The following is a 17128-nucleotide window of genomic DNA, read 5'->3' as shown; positions in this document are numbered from 1 at the left end:
ACAGCTTCTATTTTCTGAAGTGTTCTTGGAGATTGTTTTTGCCCTTCCCTTCATTTCCCTTTCCTTTCCTTTCCCTCAGAGGCACTCAGGACAAATCTCAGTCTACCTAGAGAGCTTTCATCACTTCCAGAACTCAGTGGCCCCCATCAGAGAGGCTTTCTGAGTCACTTTCTCACTTTTCTTACCAACATCGAGTCTGAGGTGACAGAAGAACCCCTGGGACCCTGACTGTTGTAACCTGCCCAGCCTGGGCTGACTCCATTGTTTCTGGCCAGGCTGTGCTGAGATCTGGTTGGGAACATCACCTGCAGCAGGGCTTTGGACTGGGAGGAGGGCTGAACTTCTCCTGCACACTAAAGAAGCTCCCACTCTGCGTCAGGCTTTGCCAGGACATGCTTCACTGGCAAGAAAGTCAGCAGGGAGGAAAGCAACAGTGAGAAACAACAAGGAGAAAAGCAAAGAGAACTCAGGACTGGGTAATTTCTGGCCAACGATTGTCTCTAATAAGGTTTGACTGTATTAATTAATTGAGATGTGCCTTAGAGAGCTGGAGCTGCTGCTGATGGAAGTCAGCCAGGAAGAGAAAAAAAAAAAAAATCTCATTTTCTCTGCAAACCTGCTGATTAGCCCAGATCTCTGAGGTTTGCTGTAGCAGACTTGGGGGAGATAGGCAGCCTTTCAGGGCCTGTGACACAGCCACAGGTAGAAATTGGCTGTCATGAACTGCCAAAGGGGTGGCCAGGGGCGGGGGAGACCAAAGCTTTGCAGCAGGACTGAGCTGGGCTTTTCCTTTGCATAAACTTATGATTAATTTCCTGCATGAAACCAGAATGCATGTATTTTCCCTGTCCATGTGGGAAGAAAGCATGAATATGTGTCATTTGGTAGATGTTCAGGTCATTGTTAGGACTAAATCTGCTTCTGAGTCCTTACACAGCCACTGTCCATGCTCTCAGGCCCAGGTGGATCACAGGAGCTCTCTGGGAGGCAGAGACATCAGTGGATTGAATGGACCAGGACCACAAAAGGTGACCTCCCAGTCTCAAACAAGCTTTTCCAAAGCATCCTGTAGATACCATGGACCTGTTCTCCAGCTGGGTGCCAGACAGCAACATGGATGCAAAGTCCCCAAAGAAGAAAGTGCTTCAGTCTGTCCTTAAGCCTGTCCCTCACTTGGCACTGCAGTTGCATCCTTGAAGGGTGCTGAGCATTGGTATGTGTGGTTGGGTGTGTGTGGCCAAGCTGTTATCCCAGGGGACACATTGGAAGAGTCACCATGTGTCGGGATGCTCATAATTCACACTGCAGAGTCTTCCTAGGTCTTAGGAAATGTGCTGGAAATGATGGTCTGTGCATCTTCCCACTGTAAATGTCAGTTACAAACTGGCAGGGAGAGGAAAAAACTTCTTCTGTGATGCAGAGGAACTTTGCTTTGAGCACAGTGTGAAGGAATCAGCAGGTAGTGTCTGTGCCCTCGGTCCCCCTGTGAATCTGGACTCCTGTACATCTCAAAGAACAACCCTCCCACTGCCACCATGAGAAGTGATGGAGGTCGAGAAACATCCTGCAGCCCTGTTGACCTGATAGCAATAGCACAATCTGAGGTTTAACCACAGCAATATAGACACAGATGAAAAAAAAGATTTTAAAAAAAAAAAATCACAAGAATAGAGTCATGTCTTTATTAAGCTCAGTGACTCCTGGTTGCTTTTTCATGTGATTTTCTTCTTTCAGGAGTTTTTACACAGGAGCAGAAGGAATCCTTTATATACTGCTCATTTTTTCCTATTTTTTTCTAAAATATATAACTCTCATGGCTTGAATACTAGGGGCTGGGTTTAGACTGGAGTAAAAATGCTGCTAACACTGTAACTCCTGCTACAGCTTATATAGCCAGGACTTGAGAAGATGCTGGGTGGAAGTGGGTACTGGATGGCACGGGGGTCAGATGTGCAGCAGTAAGAGATGTTGGGCCAGTGTTTGGATTCCCTCATTTTCCCTTGGATACAATTTCAACACACTTGGAAAGAAACTGTCCCATCTTTCCACAGATTATTTTTGTGCCATAAGAGGGAAATAATCAAGACTGAAACTACTTCCACTAATTGTCTCACTGTTTTAAATCTGAAATGCTGCCAAGTTGCTGCTTGGGAATTGTTCAAACAGCTTTAGTTATCCTTCTCTCCTGGAGGCCAGGCTCCCCAGGAGGACTTTTGCACACCAGGTGGTCATTGTGTCCCCCAGGAGATACAGTCTGGTCACACAGCCCAGCTTAGCTACAGACTCAAGTCAATCAAACTGATGTTCTTGAGTACTGCTGTGCTATCTGCCTGTTGAAAATGTTGAGCTTGGTAAGGGCTATTGCATTTTTTTAAGCCTCAAGATAAAAACAAAGCAGAAGGCAGACACTTTCCCCCAAAAGACAAATGAGTCCAAATGGTTTCAGAGGAGATTTTTGCAGAGGAAGAAGTGAGATGAAATGTTTTCAAGGACTTTAGCTAAATTTAAGACAGCTCACAAGACCTTTGCTTGCTTCACCTGTTGATGGTTCCTACACTGTTGTCTGGAATAATTTGGTTGCTGTCTACACTAATGGCTCACACAGGTAAGGTCACAAACCTTAGTGAGACCAAGCTACAGATAAATCACAGTTATGAGCTTAACTCAAGCAAATGCACCCAAGATCTAGACATACACTAGACAGCTGGTTCCAGACCCATAGCTGTTCATGACCTACCTCCTCCTCAGGTACCTAACTCTCCCAGAAACCTATGGGAAGCTCGATGACCTAATATGATGAAAACATCTCAATATTTTGGGAGTTGCTATCCAAGCCCTGATGGATAAGTCATCTGGGGCAACAGCATCATTTAATAATCTCATACAACATGAAATTAATTGGTTTACCTCTGAAAGCTATACCAAAATGGTATATCCATTGTCTCTCATGACCCCCACGTTTCAGTCTTAGGCATCAATTCTCACTATCCTCAATATGTCAATCACTTGCTTTTCCAGCAAGCACTTTCACAAGTGTTGAGCTTATTGGATAGGTGGCTGCATGGGGTTATGTTCAGATAAAACCAGTGTAAGTTGAGACAGAAAAAAAGTAAGATAAAGTTCCTGTCCTGGTCAATGCTTGTGAAGAAGCAGGAGGTCAAACATGGACTTACCCAAACAAAGCTCCGTGCTCCATCTATATCCTGTTCACATTTGTTGACTGATGACCCAGCTGTAACTTGGACTCAGCATCCACATTGCATTGAGGAATAGCTGAGAAATGGCTAACTCTTGGTAGGAAGTATTTCTTTGGAAATTGAGGTCAGGCCCCTGTTTCTGATGGCATCTTCGTTTTTATCAATACTGCCACATAAAAGAAGCCTGGACAAAATCTTTGGCCCTGGGGTCAAAAGGGACATTCTGTCTTGCCGTTCCCCACATGCTTAAAATTTCCCCACCAGCAGAGACGCCTTTACCCATGTGTCCTGGGTCTATGACAGCTCCTAAGTGTACCAGGGCACTGTTTGGTCAAGAGGACCCCAAACTGTGTCAGTGAGCTCATAGATAACTGGATTGGACAGTAGGACAGGGCCTAAGGATGCTTAGAATCACAGAACAGTTTGGGTTGGAAAGGACCTTTAGAGCTCATCTAGTCCAACACCCTGCAGTGAGCAGGGACATCGTCAACCAGATGAGGCTGCTCAGAGCTCCGTCCAACCTGACCTTGCATGTTTCCAGGGATGGGGAATCTTCCACCTCTCTGGGCAACCTGTTCCAAGCAGTTCCTGGCTCTACTGACTACTTGACATCGACAGATGTAGCTTTTGCCTCATTTCACCTGTGTGTGTGCTTAACTTTAGCCCTGGGAGCCTTGCAAACGTGGGAGTGGTGTGGGAACGTGGCTGAAGGTAACTATGGCCATGCATTCATGCGTACGAGCTCGCCCCATGCGAGTCTGCCCTCCCCACGGGGAGCCTGTTTGGTACTAAAAATGCTTTTGCATTAATGTGTAAATTAAAGTATGACTGCAATAATAGTCAAAAGGGAGCCCAAAAGAGAGCAGAGAAGATTGATTATGTGCATATTTTAAGTGCTTTGTGTCTGTGAATGTTTATTCGAGAAATAAGAGTGAAAGAGAAACACTGACACTACAAATAAAAATAATATAGGGAAATACATCTCTTTTATTATTAAATTATAGATTAAAATAGGAAACATGGGGGAATATAGAAACATATATCTCTTTGTGGAGGTTTTCTATAACAATCAGTATAAAATAACGTAGCAGTACCTGACAGCTTAAATAAAGATAGGAGCATCAGCTCCTATCTACGCATTTATCTCCTCTGATCCAGACAGGGTAAAGAGGCATAAAAGGCTCAGATAATAGCATCTTTTCTGCACACCAGCTCCCAAACGATAGGCAGATTTTATACTCGGTTACTCCACATAATGTCAACATTGTTAGAAAACAAAAGCACCATGAAGGAACATTTTTTCCCTCGCTCTCTTTCACCTTCCTCCCCTCCCCACCCTTCTGATCTTTTACCTTGTGATTTCTGTATGAAATACTATAGGGCAGAACCCAAAGCTCGATGCCTTTAGACCAGCCCCTGAATTTGTGGGGCAGCAGGACATGGGATGACGGGAACAAGCAGTGAGGTTCAGCTGGGTGCACACAAATCATATGCACAAAGGCAGAGAAAGCACCAGCCAATTCACTTAATCCCTGTCCCTTCCTTGCTGCAAGCTGTCACAATATCTATTGTAGTCGACAGCTATCGACCATTGCATGCCATGCCATTAACCTTTGCCACCCGACACGTCCGATGACGGAGATCGGGAGAGCTGTGTGTCACATCTCAGCTGAGCAGCACGTGGGAGCTGCAAGAAGAGCAGCAGCACATGCTGCAAAGCCTTGCTGCAACCAGGCATTCCCCATGGTCCATGCTTTGTCCAACAAGGTGGGCTTCATCTTGGGAGGCTTTCCCCTGACCCCATGGACACTCTGAAGGCTAACTGACTCTTTCCCCCTTCTTCACCGACAGCTACCCGCTGTCTCTTGAGCAGTTCTCCTGTATCCTTGGAATGTTCCAGATGACACCACATCAAGCAAAACGTACCTGGAGGGGTTCCTGCAAATTGCCTTGCTAATATCCATCTCTTTGGAAACTGTAGCCTTCCTTGAAAGTTGCAGATGGCACAGGACCAAGGTCCTGAGCATTGCCCAAGAACAAGTCTCATTAGCACCTACAGCGATGCTACTTTGCTAACGCCCATGGGACCATACACTGACCCTTTGACATTGCTCAGCTGCTTTTACTTTTGGGGAGCAGTCCTGAACTCACATAAACTTCTCACTTTGCCTTTTCTCCCTGGACTTGCAGGCTGCATGGACTGCTTTTATGATCGCAGGAAGCCATTTCTTTGATTCTACACAGATCTGCATCAGACACTTTACAGTTTAGCTTGAAACACATAAGTAGCAGTATGAAAGGAGCCTGGATTTCTACATCTCCTTTCACACACACTTTTTCTGCATTTCTGAACTTCACTGACTTTTCCCTCAGTGGCCAACGCTAGGAGCTCATTCCCATTTCCACAGCCAATTTCACATCAACCTGTGGGATCTGAACATCTTCTGAGACTTCTATCAAACCTATCTAACCTGGCCAGGGGCTCCAAATTTATTTAGGGTCAACTGACTGACACACATATACAAGATTCATTTGCACAGGAAACCACAGGCTAAAGAACAGCATAATTAGCTTGTTTACCTTTGGTTGAATCAACTCGTTAATTCTTTCTAGCCTGAAGGGGTTTCTCCAGGGACACCTATATTTGGCTAGTTGATTTGTTATGAGAAGAAAGAGTTCTTGGCACTTGCTTGAGGAGACAGACGAAAATGCTTGGCAGCATTTCTTTTTACTTTTGAGTCCCAGCATAATGGAAAGTGACAATAAGAGTAATTGTCCAAACCTGACTTGGAGCCAGACCCTCAAGGAGGTTACATCCAAGGTCCTGCCTTCCATACCTTCATGTCTAGGGGTATCAAGGCCACGTCTGAGGGCAGAAGGCATTGTGTCCTGAGGGAAGGGAGGGCTTGGGGGGGAGGTAGAGAGGGTGAGAAGGTTGAGGCACCAAGGTGGTTTTACTGGAAAGGAGGAGAAACCACCTCATCACCTGTTAACAAGAGGCAGAACCCAGGGCTAGCCAAGCCTCTTGGCTGACCCAGACTGATCATCCATCACTGAGCCACCTCCCGGCTCTACTATCAAATGACCATTAAGACCCTTCGGTGAGCAACACCATCTTTCCATGATGCCTTCAACATGAGTATGGGATATATGGGGTGCAGGGAAAAGGGGGTGTGAGAGAACTATGGCCAACCTTCACTTCAAAATATACCAAACAGCAGGGTGACCCTGTGCCTAGTGACACTGTGGCTGTCCTGGAGGCTACACAGGCCCCCTGTTTAGCTCTCAGATGCACCTAGTGCCTACAGATCCTATTCACAGATGCACCATTTAATCAAGATCCAGATCTCTCCTAAAAATTTGTACCAAGTCTCAAGCCTAACCCAAACAGAAACCCTTCAATTTCCTTTTCAAGTAAAAAAGAGAAAGAAAAACAGACTAAACATTTTGCTCCTAATGCTCAAAACTTTTTCATTCTCTGCTTCATGCTGTTGCTCTCTCTTCTCTTCCCCTCCCCATCTTACAGAAGTGTGACTAATCCTCTTCCTTCCCTTGCACTGTTACCTTGAAGGTATTTATAGAGTGTGATCATGTTCTCTCCTGTGTCTTTCTTCCCTTTTCAACTCTGGATAAATCAAGCTTCCTCAGACTCCTCTCATGTGTCTTATCTTTCACGAGGTCATGCTAACTGCAGTGGCAAGGCAAGAAAGGCTTTGCCTGTTGGAGAGGACACTGCATGGCTGATAGAGCCAGTGCACAGGCTCTGCAAGAAACTTCTGATGGGCTTGTTCTTCATATGCACATCTCCAGACCCTTGCTGGCTCTGTGTACATGTGGGTTCATTTGCACATACATGCTTTAGAAACAGGAGGATTTATCTGCTCCTGATCAAATTAGGCAGCACTATCTTTTATTTTACATTATCTTGTGTCATTGCTAGTGCTCTGCCTTCGAGCTGGAAGCAACAGAAAGGAAGATGACTATAAGGGTTTGAAAGAGATTAAGCTGAAAAAAATTTGTCCAACAATATCTGCAGACTGAGAAATGGGCAGTCTGGGAAGGGAAGGGTGCACACTCAAGCTGTGCCTAGGTTACTAAATTAAGAAAACTCGAGGTGCTGGTTCAGATGGCCCAGAACTGCCTCATCTCTGCTCTTACACTCTCTTCAAAAACAGAGCAACCACTTGCAAAACACCTGGGAACTGGTCCTTGGCTTGTGCTAGCTCCTGACCAATGCCCAGAAGATAGCTAGTTGGCCACGGCCAAAAACACCTGAGGGATTCTAATAGGTTTGACAATCAAATTTCCATGACTCCAAAGGCACCTGGGCACTGTATGATTTATGAGTGGCCTCTGTGACACCCAGCAGAGTCACCAACTCTGGGTACTTCAAACCATCACCGTGACTGGAACCATCAGGTCTGTGAAATCAATGGAAATTTCTCACTGGATTTCTTTCTTTTTTAACCATTGGGGGAAAATCTGAGGTTTGCAAGTAGAAAAACAAAGTACTAAATATTTTAATCTTTCTTAATCTTTTTTTTTCCTTTTGTTTATTTTTTTTTCCCTTCTGAGTTGAGTGCATTGGTATGGTGGCTCCTTGACCGCTCCCTACATCTCCAGCTGCTCTCTTGGAGAAATAAGAATCCTCGGTGGCTTAGATGAGGTGTATCTCATTGTATTTAAAGCACCTAAAAACCAAGAAAAAGTCTGAAATCATAATGTTCTTTAATTTCATAGTCCATATAGAGGTAACACTGACCTGTAGAAAGGGTAAATGTCCTTCTGGATCTGTTAACCTCTCTCCACTGGTTTCAAGAGAAATTTCACAAGACCAGGTGAAAACCAGGTGGGATGAGACTCATTTCCTGCAACCTACTGGGACCGTCCCTGCCTGGTGCTCAGGCAGAGGATGTGAGAAATGGTCCATTTCTCTTCCTGTCCCGTGTCCCTCTGGGAAGACCAATTTCTATTTTCTTAACAAAAGCAAGTAAAACAAAACAGGGACACCTGAGGCTTTCTTTTAGTCCTCATTTTTCTTCCCCTGGAATTATCCTCAATAAGCATTTTATTTTCCCCTCACTATCTTTTATTGCAATTTTTACTATTCCTGATTTGTCACTGCTGTTCAGAAGCCAAATTGTACCAAAAGCTCAGTATTTTTCTGGGGGAATGAATCTCTGTTTTCCAGCCTGCTCTCCTATCAGAGACTTGTATTTTTTTTTGCACCCCACGGCTATTCCAGCCTCTGTGGCACAGCGCTGAATTCAGCCCCTTCTCTTTAGCAGCACACATCTCTAATCCCAGTGCAAAGCAGGATCACCGATCCCCATGTAGGGGATGTGGGAAGATTTTCAGAGCAGATTAGTCAGCTGTTGCACTCGCATTCAGCTCCTGTGTGAGCACCAAAATAAGAGCTCAGTAGATTGTGTGCCCAGCAGGTGCTGCTAAAAAATCACATCGTTCCTGATGTGCTGATGAGGAATTTTGATCCCAGCTTGTAGTTAGCTGCTTCACACAAGCACAAATACCCCAGGTCAAACGCTGCACTGTCACCTGGTTCTGCCTCACAGCAATTCCCCGGGTTGATGCTGTGATGCAGTATGTTTGCATCATTTTCCAAAACCTGAGAGACAGTTAGAAATAGATGCCTCATCCTGTGGGGACAGCATTCAACCTGCAGACTAGGGACTTTTTGGGGAGCTCACTGGATTTCATTTTGTTATTTAGGTCTGTGGGGATGGGGGTGGGGTTCATTTGTTTGTTAGGGGTGGGTTTTTTTGCTGTAACCCTTGCAATTAATATTTACTAGTAATGTGATAGCATATAATGAACTCAACTAGAGATCTGGACCCCCTCGAGTCAGGTATTTAATTACTAACAGGCTTTCCAGCACACATTAAGGATTGGCCTGCCTGGGATGAAGCAATATCAAGAGAGGGAGATAAATTTCCTTGCATTAGTCCCAGGAGGGTGGTAACTCTGAAGTGGCTTTACCCAGTGCGTGTGCCTCTACACTCCATGCTGATGGATGGCTCCCCGAGCTGTCACATCACGTCTACTTGCCCTGCGGGGACTCACGTCACCTTTCACAGATGGGGGAATCCAACCTGAGGGCTTTTCCAGCTCTGGGCTGGTTCTCAGACTGTCATGGTCCCACACTTTCCTCTTCCCAGCTCCTGGATTCCCTATTAATCTTCATCTGCATCTTCTGCCCAGCCTCTCAGGAACCCTTTCTCTTCTGCTTCCCACCTCCAGACCATAATCTGCTAAGGACCTTCTCTGCTGTTCCCTTCCCACACCTTCAGGCCCTGATGGAGAAGTCTTGTGTTGCAAGTTTAATGTAATTCTTGCCCTTTTTCCCAAAACATCAGGAGAGTCCCACAAGGCTGGATCTTACAGCAGCTTCCTCATCAGGGTCTCAGGACATTTCCTTTAGTGTTTTTTTTTTCCTGCAATTAACATTCAAAATCACCACAAAAAGGAGATGAGCTTTCCAATCCCAGAGGGAAAACCAGGATGTTCTCTGGGAATGGAGCACCCAACCATCTTTCAGGAGTTCCTTAGGGCAGCACACTCTATGGCTTTAGGGTTTCCTAAAGTCTAGAAAACCCCACAAACTCCCATCATCTTCCCAAAGGGAAACCTGCTCTTCTCCTTTCCTTTAAGTAATCAAATGTCCTGGTTGACAGCAAAGCTCCTACGCTTAATGCACAGCTCAAGATCCTGCTTATTCCAGCTCCTTGCAAGATGGAGAACAACTCCTTCATATTACCTTGAAGGTATTTATAGGCTGTGAGCACCACCACCCCGTGAGCACTTTTTCCCATGCTGGAAGGAAAGCTCAGCTAAGATGATTCTACCCATGCCCTCTCTCCGAAAAATGACATGGCTGTGACAGGTAGACCAAGGCATGCAGTTTGTCTCCCAAGCAGCCTCACTGGGTTATGTTCTCTTACCAAGAGAAAGAAACAAAAATGTATTATAAGGAGCAGGGTGGGGGGACACCTACCGTGAAATGCTATAACTCATGTGTCAAATCCATGGCATAAATCAACCAACCCTTGCAAGGAGGAGTGTAATTCCTCACCGTGCAGAGGAAACACTTAGGCAAACTCAGCCTTGTCTGGGGCTTTACACAAACAGGTCAAATGGCTTTGATTCATTCCAAGCCCTGTTTAATAATTCAGCGGGCTGGTTTGCTCTCCTCTCCATTAGTAGATGGCAAACATCATCCTAACCTGCAGCCTTTATTACAGAAGATTCAGGGCACACAGATTTATGTCGCCTCATGCCTTGTGACATCCTTTTAAGATGCCTTCTGCTGTACATACCGAGCATCAAAGGCAAACACAGACAGCAACAAAGGAAAAAATGCACAGTGGTACAGGAGACATCTGCTACCTATTTCCAGATTGCAGGTAACCGAGTCGGCTGGATAATATCTGAGAGATATTGCTGCGAAGGCTGTCATGGGGAGATGCATTTTCCTTTGCATGCAGGGAAGGTAAAATCTCAGCAGACATACCTAGTCTGTCATTAAGACTTGTTTATCCAAAGTCACAAAGGCAGGTAGCTCTGAGAAGTTTCCTCCCTGCTTTCCTCCCCAGGGCAAGCCTGAAGAAGAGGCCAGGTTGGATGCAAGTCAAATGATTGCATCTAGGGCATCACTTTGGGAGCCAGTCTGCAGGTCCTGGGCACTAATTAGGAGTGATGCAGATGGTCAGAAAGAATAAGCAAGTTATAATCATGGTGGAGCTGATACTTATGGAGGTTCCAATATGGGCAGCAGGCAGAAAAAAAAAAAAACAAACCCAGAGCAAAGCATTCAATAAAGGCTGTCACAGTAAAAGAAGATTAATTGAGAAATTCAAAACCCTTTACGATTGATTTGAGTGTTTATCTAAAACTCTCACGGAGAGGACCACATGAACCCTGTACAAGTGGTGGCCCAGACACCAGGTTTGCTCCAAAAAATTCACAGCCATCATCCAAGTGAAGGCTCCCTTCCCATGAGGCTGTAGCTGCCCTGTGTTTCCTTCACTCTGATTAATCAAGGATGATGGGATTTCCCAAGTGGTTGCTGCAGAGGCATCAGGCAGCCTCGTCTGATGCAAAGCTGGAAGTGAAGTCTGATCACTTTGCAGAGGTTGTGGTCAACTCACCCTCTCTGGAGTCACCCTGGAGCTCTCCCAAGACCTGTCTTGAGAATTTGCTGAGTCCAGTTCAGCTCTGAGCCTCCAGAGACCTCAGACCTCACAGACAGGGACTCCCAAGGACTCCCCCACTGCTGCCTGTCCGAAGAGCCAAGTGCATCTCATCTCCTGGTGGGTTTTGCAGCCTTTAGCAGAATGCAGAGAAGTTTTGAAGCGCCATATGTGTGATGCCTCCTGCTAGGCAGTCTGCATCACAGACCACTCACAGACCTGCAGCCCGGACAGAAACATTAACTTCAAGTCCAGACTTGAATTATGTGCTTGGGCTTTTTCTCCTTTGTAGAAGTAACAGGAAGAGACAGGGAAAGCAAAACTCAGCAGTGTCTCAGGTCTTCACTCTCAGCCCTTTTTAGCATCTGGACCTGTTTAAAATCCCATCCCAAAAGGGGGCTGCCATCCCTCAAGGGCCAAAAAATAGATGGCTTAGCCTGGAGATGTATGAAAGATAAGCAATTTGATCCTACTCTTGGAAGAAGCACCAGAGAACCTGCCCCATTCCTTTCTCTTCAATAAACTGGACCCATGAACTTGAAACCAGCTGCTGGCACATGTGTGTTGAAATGACCCCCCCAGCCCATATGACAGCAGTAGCTTGGGGAGCGCTGCTAATAACTCTGTCAAAGCTCTCAGCAAGAGCAGGTATCACAGACAGGATTTTCCAGTTGGATTCAATAAATCAAAACCACAGCACAACTATTTTTAATGCATCTTTCATGCAAACTGCTTCCCAGATGGCTTTGGACAGAAAGAGAAACATGTGCACCGAGGAGCTGGCTGTGGAGGAAGAAGAGGGATTTGCATGAAGGAAGGTGAAAAGAGAGGAGACTCGGGAGTACCAGGAGATGGGGAAGGCAGTTTTGAGCTAGGCAATATATATCTAACCCAACAGGATACAGGGAAACACTTTTTTCCCCATTAGGACAGTCAAGCAGTGGCCAAGGGATTTATTCAGTCTCCATCTCTGGGGTCATTCATCCCTTCAAGCCACCTGCTGCTGGCAGGTAAATCCCAGTATCCCCAGCAGCTCAGGCCAGGTGGACCAGAGAGTGCAGGAGATGACTAGGCTCTGAGGACACACCTGATGGGTGATCAAAGGAACCCCAAGCCAGACATACAGCTGTGGTAGGGTTCCTTACCAGCTCAGTTCCTGTAAGATGCAGGGAGATGCTTGGAACTAATCATGAAGATAACAACCTTTCTTATCACCTCTCAAACTCACTGCAGCTGAGCAGCAGCCAGCTGGGGCATCACTTGTTATTAGACACAAATCCTGGAGGAGTTCACAGAATCATAGAAACATCAAGTTTGGACAAGACCTTCAAGATCATCAAGTCCAACTGTTTGCCCTACACCACTAAACCATCTCCTGAAAGCACCTTGTCTACCATATTTGACTCTTTAAAGCTGTGATGGCCAAAAGACATAAAGGCAGTCTACATTTTGTGGTGGAAATGCCCTCCCAGCCCTACTCCCACACACACTACTGCACAGCTCCCACCCTCAGTCCATCCAGGCTTGGAGTCCACTGCCAGGAGGTGTTACCAGAAGGGATTTTGACAGATGCACTTAAAACAAGGGAACTGTACTGAACTGAAGATTGACAGGAACAAGCTTTTCATACTTTTGTCCTTTCCTTATTTTACAGTGAAATGAGTCCTTCTAAAAATTTGTTTTAGCAGGAGAACTTCCTTTGAATCTGTCCTCTTCCACTTCTGGGTTGAGAAGAAAGAGGTTTGGTTTGGGTTTTTTATGAAGGAAGCAAAAGGAATATAAAATCCACAGGAGGGAAAAAAGAAATCACGGATATCTTGGTAGCAGAGTAATTTTATTGAAAGGTGGCAAACATTAAAAGCCTGGTTTAAAAATGGCCAAGTGGAAAGTTATAAAAATGAACAAGTCTTGTGTGAAAACGACAAAGGGAATTTCAGGCACAATAGAATTCTTCCTTGAAAATTGCCAGGAGAGCAGAGAAGAAATTTCTGTCTCCAAAGCAAAATAAAACACAGTAATTCATACTAATGATTAGACTTCACTAGTACTAATTTTTACTGAGCAGTAATTACTATTTAAGGCTCCAACTCTCTGGAAAAAAGTATTTTCTGGGTGTGGTGAGGTCCTTGCCGTGGAATTCACCCAGCGTTTGAGGACAGCCTGTTGAGGGAGAAGTTTTATTTGTCCTCTCCAATAGGGAGAGACATAAATATCACATTCTTATTGATGCAAATAACGGATTGCTGCTGTCAGAAATGACAAAGGCACTAATTTAAGGAGCGTTCCCCTCTCTCATACACACAGATGCATTTTTCAAGAGATTTTTTTTTCTTTTTTTGCTCTTCCCCCCTGGGACCTGAGTTCTCAAACCAGGTGAAAATCTGCCAGACGATGTCTTGTGTTTGATTGCATCTGTGAAGAGCCTGTGGGAAACAGATGCCAGAAATGATGCTAACGACTGAGCGCAGTAAAACTTGCCAGGTAGACTCAGCAGTTGTCGGCAGGAGACAGCCCCAGTGCCGCTTCAGGATCCTCCCCTCTGTTGTGATGGTCCAGAAATCACTCTTAGTCCCATAGGGACTTCACAGCAAGATACTGCTTCAAACTCTAACCCCAAATTTTCATTCTTAATCTTTAATGACTGTTTTGTTAGTGCAGGGACTGATGTGTCCTCCGAAAGCTGTATGAGGGATGGGCAATGGTTTGGGGGCTGGTTACAGGTGTAACCCAGTGTCTTTGTAAAATGAATCATATTCTTTACACTTAATTATGTCAGTGCTTTCTGGAGCCAGTGCTCTTTTCCACAAAGTCTTCCTGAATGCCTCACCAGTGTCCTCTGTGTGGGATTTCTAGCCAATACCACACATGCAAGCAAATGTCAGGAGACACTGTGGTAGCAATGAACTTCCCCAAAGCCACATCTCTGTCCCCAGCTGTGTGGTCCCATTCTGCCCTTGCCACTGGCAGTGACATTCATGTGGCTGCTGGTGAGATGGATCAGGGAACTGATGTGTCTAAAAAGTGGTTGAGGAGAATAAAAATGGTGTTCAACAGTCTAAGTGGCCTGGTCTAGGTCACCCTGCATGCCTGTGCTACCGGGGAGCTGGGCATGAAGCAGCAGCAGGAGCTCTCCATCCAGGCTGGGTGATGGTGATGTTACCTAGTCCCACCTTGGAGAGCCCTGATTTCTCCAAGCCCTGCCTCTCCCTGACCTGGGATCATTCAAAAAATTACAGAGGGGAGCACAACAAAAAGCAAAGCTCTCACACTGCAGCTCACACTGTGTGCAGCCAGCGTGGATGAAGCTGGGGATTGCCATGCAAAGGCAGTTGCAGAGGCTGCCATCTCCAGTCTGGCACCCCAGCACCCCCATTCCCTGTAGGAGATCTCCTTGGTCATGGTTAAATAAGCAGCCCTCATCCATCCATAATACAAACATCTAGAAAATATCTGGAGAGCAGGCTGAGGGCATTGGATGGCATCTGCTGGGATAGTGCTGAGCATGCAGGGGTCAAATGCCAGTTCAGAGATGGAAGGGTCCTTCTGGAGACCCCAAGCTCAGGTGGCCAAAAGGGGAACACTAGCAGATGTCTTTGCTCTGGCTTGGACTGAAGGTGATGAGCGCACCCTTTAAAACCTGCCCATTATTCCCATTGCTGACAATGGAGAGCTGGCCATTTGCTCTTTTCATTAGGTCCACTTTCTTCAGAGAAAAATCAATCAGTCCACCAGTCAGTCAATCAGGCAGTCAATCAGTGAGGCAGTCAATCTGAACCACTTGGAAAATGGATCCTGCAGTGACCCAGACTCCCACCCAGAGGCCTTGGGAGCCTTGCTGGAAGAAACAACACAGCTCTGAAGGATGCTGAGAGCCTTCCTCAGCCCCGGGCACAGCTACAGCCCCTACGAGGCAAGAGACTTCCCAACCTGCGGTATGTCCAGGTCCTGCTGCTCCTCCAAACACCCGGTGTAAAGCACTCCCTAGCTGGAGACGGCTCCTCCCGGTGGTGGGGGGGGGGGGGGGAAGGATGGGGGGAGGGTGCGGGGGGGTCGAAACCTCCTCCCCCGCCTTTGGGACTTACAAGAGTTGCTGCTGCTGACATCTAGTGACAGGGAGAGCCGGTAAAAGGAGTTACCTGGAGCTCTGACAAAGCTTTCCCCATCGAGGGACAAGCCCACTGGGATCTTCCCCGGGAGGTGGGCTGACAGCGGGGATGCTCGGGGTGCGGAGGAGGCAGCGCCGGCCCGGGATGTCCCAGCCACTTCCACACATCCCGAGACCTTTTCCTCCCCCACTGGCCACCCAAAGAGGACCGGAGCATCCTACCCCCTGTCTCCCCATAGCCTTTCCTGGTGTATTTAAGCACGGACTCGTTCTTGGCTTTGCTATCTCAAGGAAGGGGGGTGGGGAGATGCCCTAAAGGGAGCTGTCAGGGTTGCAGCCAGGCAAAGGCGGCTCCCAGCCGCGACTGGCAGCTGCCTGGTGCTGCCAGCCCCCGGGCTGCAGCCCCTTCCTGCCCGGCTCTTTCCAGGGACGCGGGGAGCACCAGGCATCGAACGCAGAACCGTCCGCTCCGAGCTGGGGAGAGGCGGGATGTGAGCGGGATGTGAGCGGGATGTGAGCGGGATGCTCGAAGTATGGGTGCTGCAGACAACATCCCCGCGGATACGGAGGCATCCCACGGGAGACAGCATCTCCCAACCACAACAGCGGACGAGGGCTGCCTTTAGAGCTCACAGAGGGATAGTGGAGACGTTTGGGGTCTTTAGCCTCCCTTCTCCCTTCCCTTCCCTTCCCCGGTACCAGCGCCAGCGCAAAAGCAACCAAAAAAACCCCCCAAAACCCAGGGACAGCCCAGTTTTGGGGGTGCGAGGAAATCTGCAGCGGCAACCCCCGAAGACAGACACACAGACACACAAACACACACACACGCTCGGGTCAGGTCGGCGCTTAGGACACGGTGCTGCACAGCACAGCGGCGGAGCCGGGGCAGCAGCCCGCTCCCACTGGCCCCAAAACCCCGGCATATTCCAGCTTCACCATCACCGTGGGGCTCCCGGCGCCGTGCGAAATCTGCCTCTTCCCCCAACACATCCCTCCAAGCTCCTCTTTCCCGGTAAAGAAGTGCCTTAATTCCCCGGGCAAATGAACCATTTCCGCGGCGAGCAGGACTATCCGGAGTGACAGTAAGGAAAGATCCCAGAGCAAACGAGAAAACAGAAAGCTGGGTGATGCTACCCCAGGACTTGCCATTGCTCCTGGGGTGCTGGGGAGGGGGAGACCTCCCGTGCCCGGCTGTGGCCGAAATGCAAACCCGCGAGCAACCCCCAGCTAAAAGTTGTCCCCCTCCCTTCTCCCCTCGTGCCGCCGCGCTACTCACCCAGGAGGATCAACGTGCAGAAGTAGAGGATGCCCCTCATCCTACCGCTCGGCACGGCTCGGATCACACCGACTCGGCACGGCTCGGACCGACCGGCCCGGCACGGCTCGGCACGGCACGGCTCGGCACGGCCCGCGCAGGCGGTGCCGGAGGATGCGCGGAGGCTGGGCAGGGCGGGAGGCGTCCCCGCCGCCCCGGCCCGGCCCCCCCGGGGCGAGCGCTCACACCGCTGCCGGCTCAGCCCCGCTCCGGCCCCGGGTCATGCCCGCAGCCGGGCCGGGCAGCGCGGGCTCCCGCCGGCCGCTCTCCGCCGCATCCCTCCGGGGCAGCCGCGGAGGGGGGG

At 47.9% G+C, this 17128-nt stretch overlaps 1 protein-coding gene across 2 annotated transcripts in view; it reads right to left on the bottom strand.

Moving 5' to 3' along the window:
- GFRA4 (GDNF family receptor alpha 4) overlaps window positions 1-16825 on the bottom strand; it is a gene marked incomplete at both ends in the record, with an annotated part of 68798 nt that extends 51973 nt beyond the window's left edge. For both annotated transcript variants that reach the window (XM_084263924.1, XM_084263925.1), the window contains one exon: window positions 16786-16825. In XM_084263924.1, coding sequence (XP_084120050.1) covers window positions 16786-16825 — 40 coding nt within the window. The remainder of the gene's footprint in view (window positions 1-16785) is intronic.
- Between the last annotated feature and the right edge of the window lie 303 nt (window positions 16826-17128).

Source organism: Gallinula chloropus (assembly GCF_964237585.1).
Source record: "Gallinula chloropus genome assembly, chromosome: 4".
Lineage (NCBI taxonomy): Eukaryota > Metazoa > Chordata > Aves > Gruiformes > Rallidae > Gallinula > Gallinula chloropus.
The sequence above is the reverse complement of the archived record's forward strand: the minus strand, read 5'-3'. Positions and strand labels throughout refer to the sequence as shown.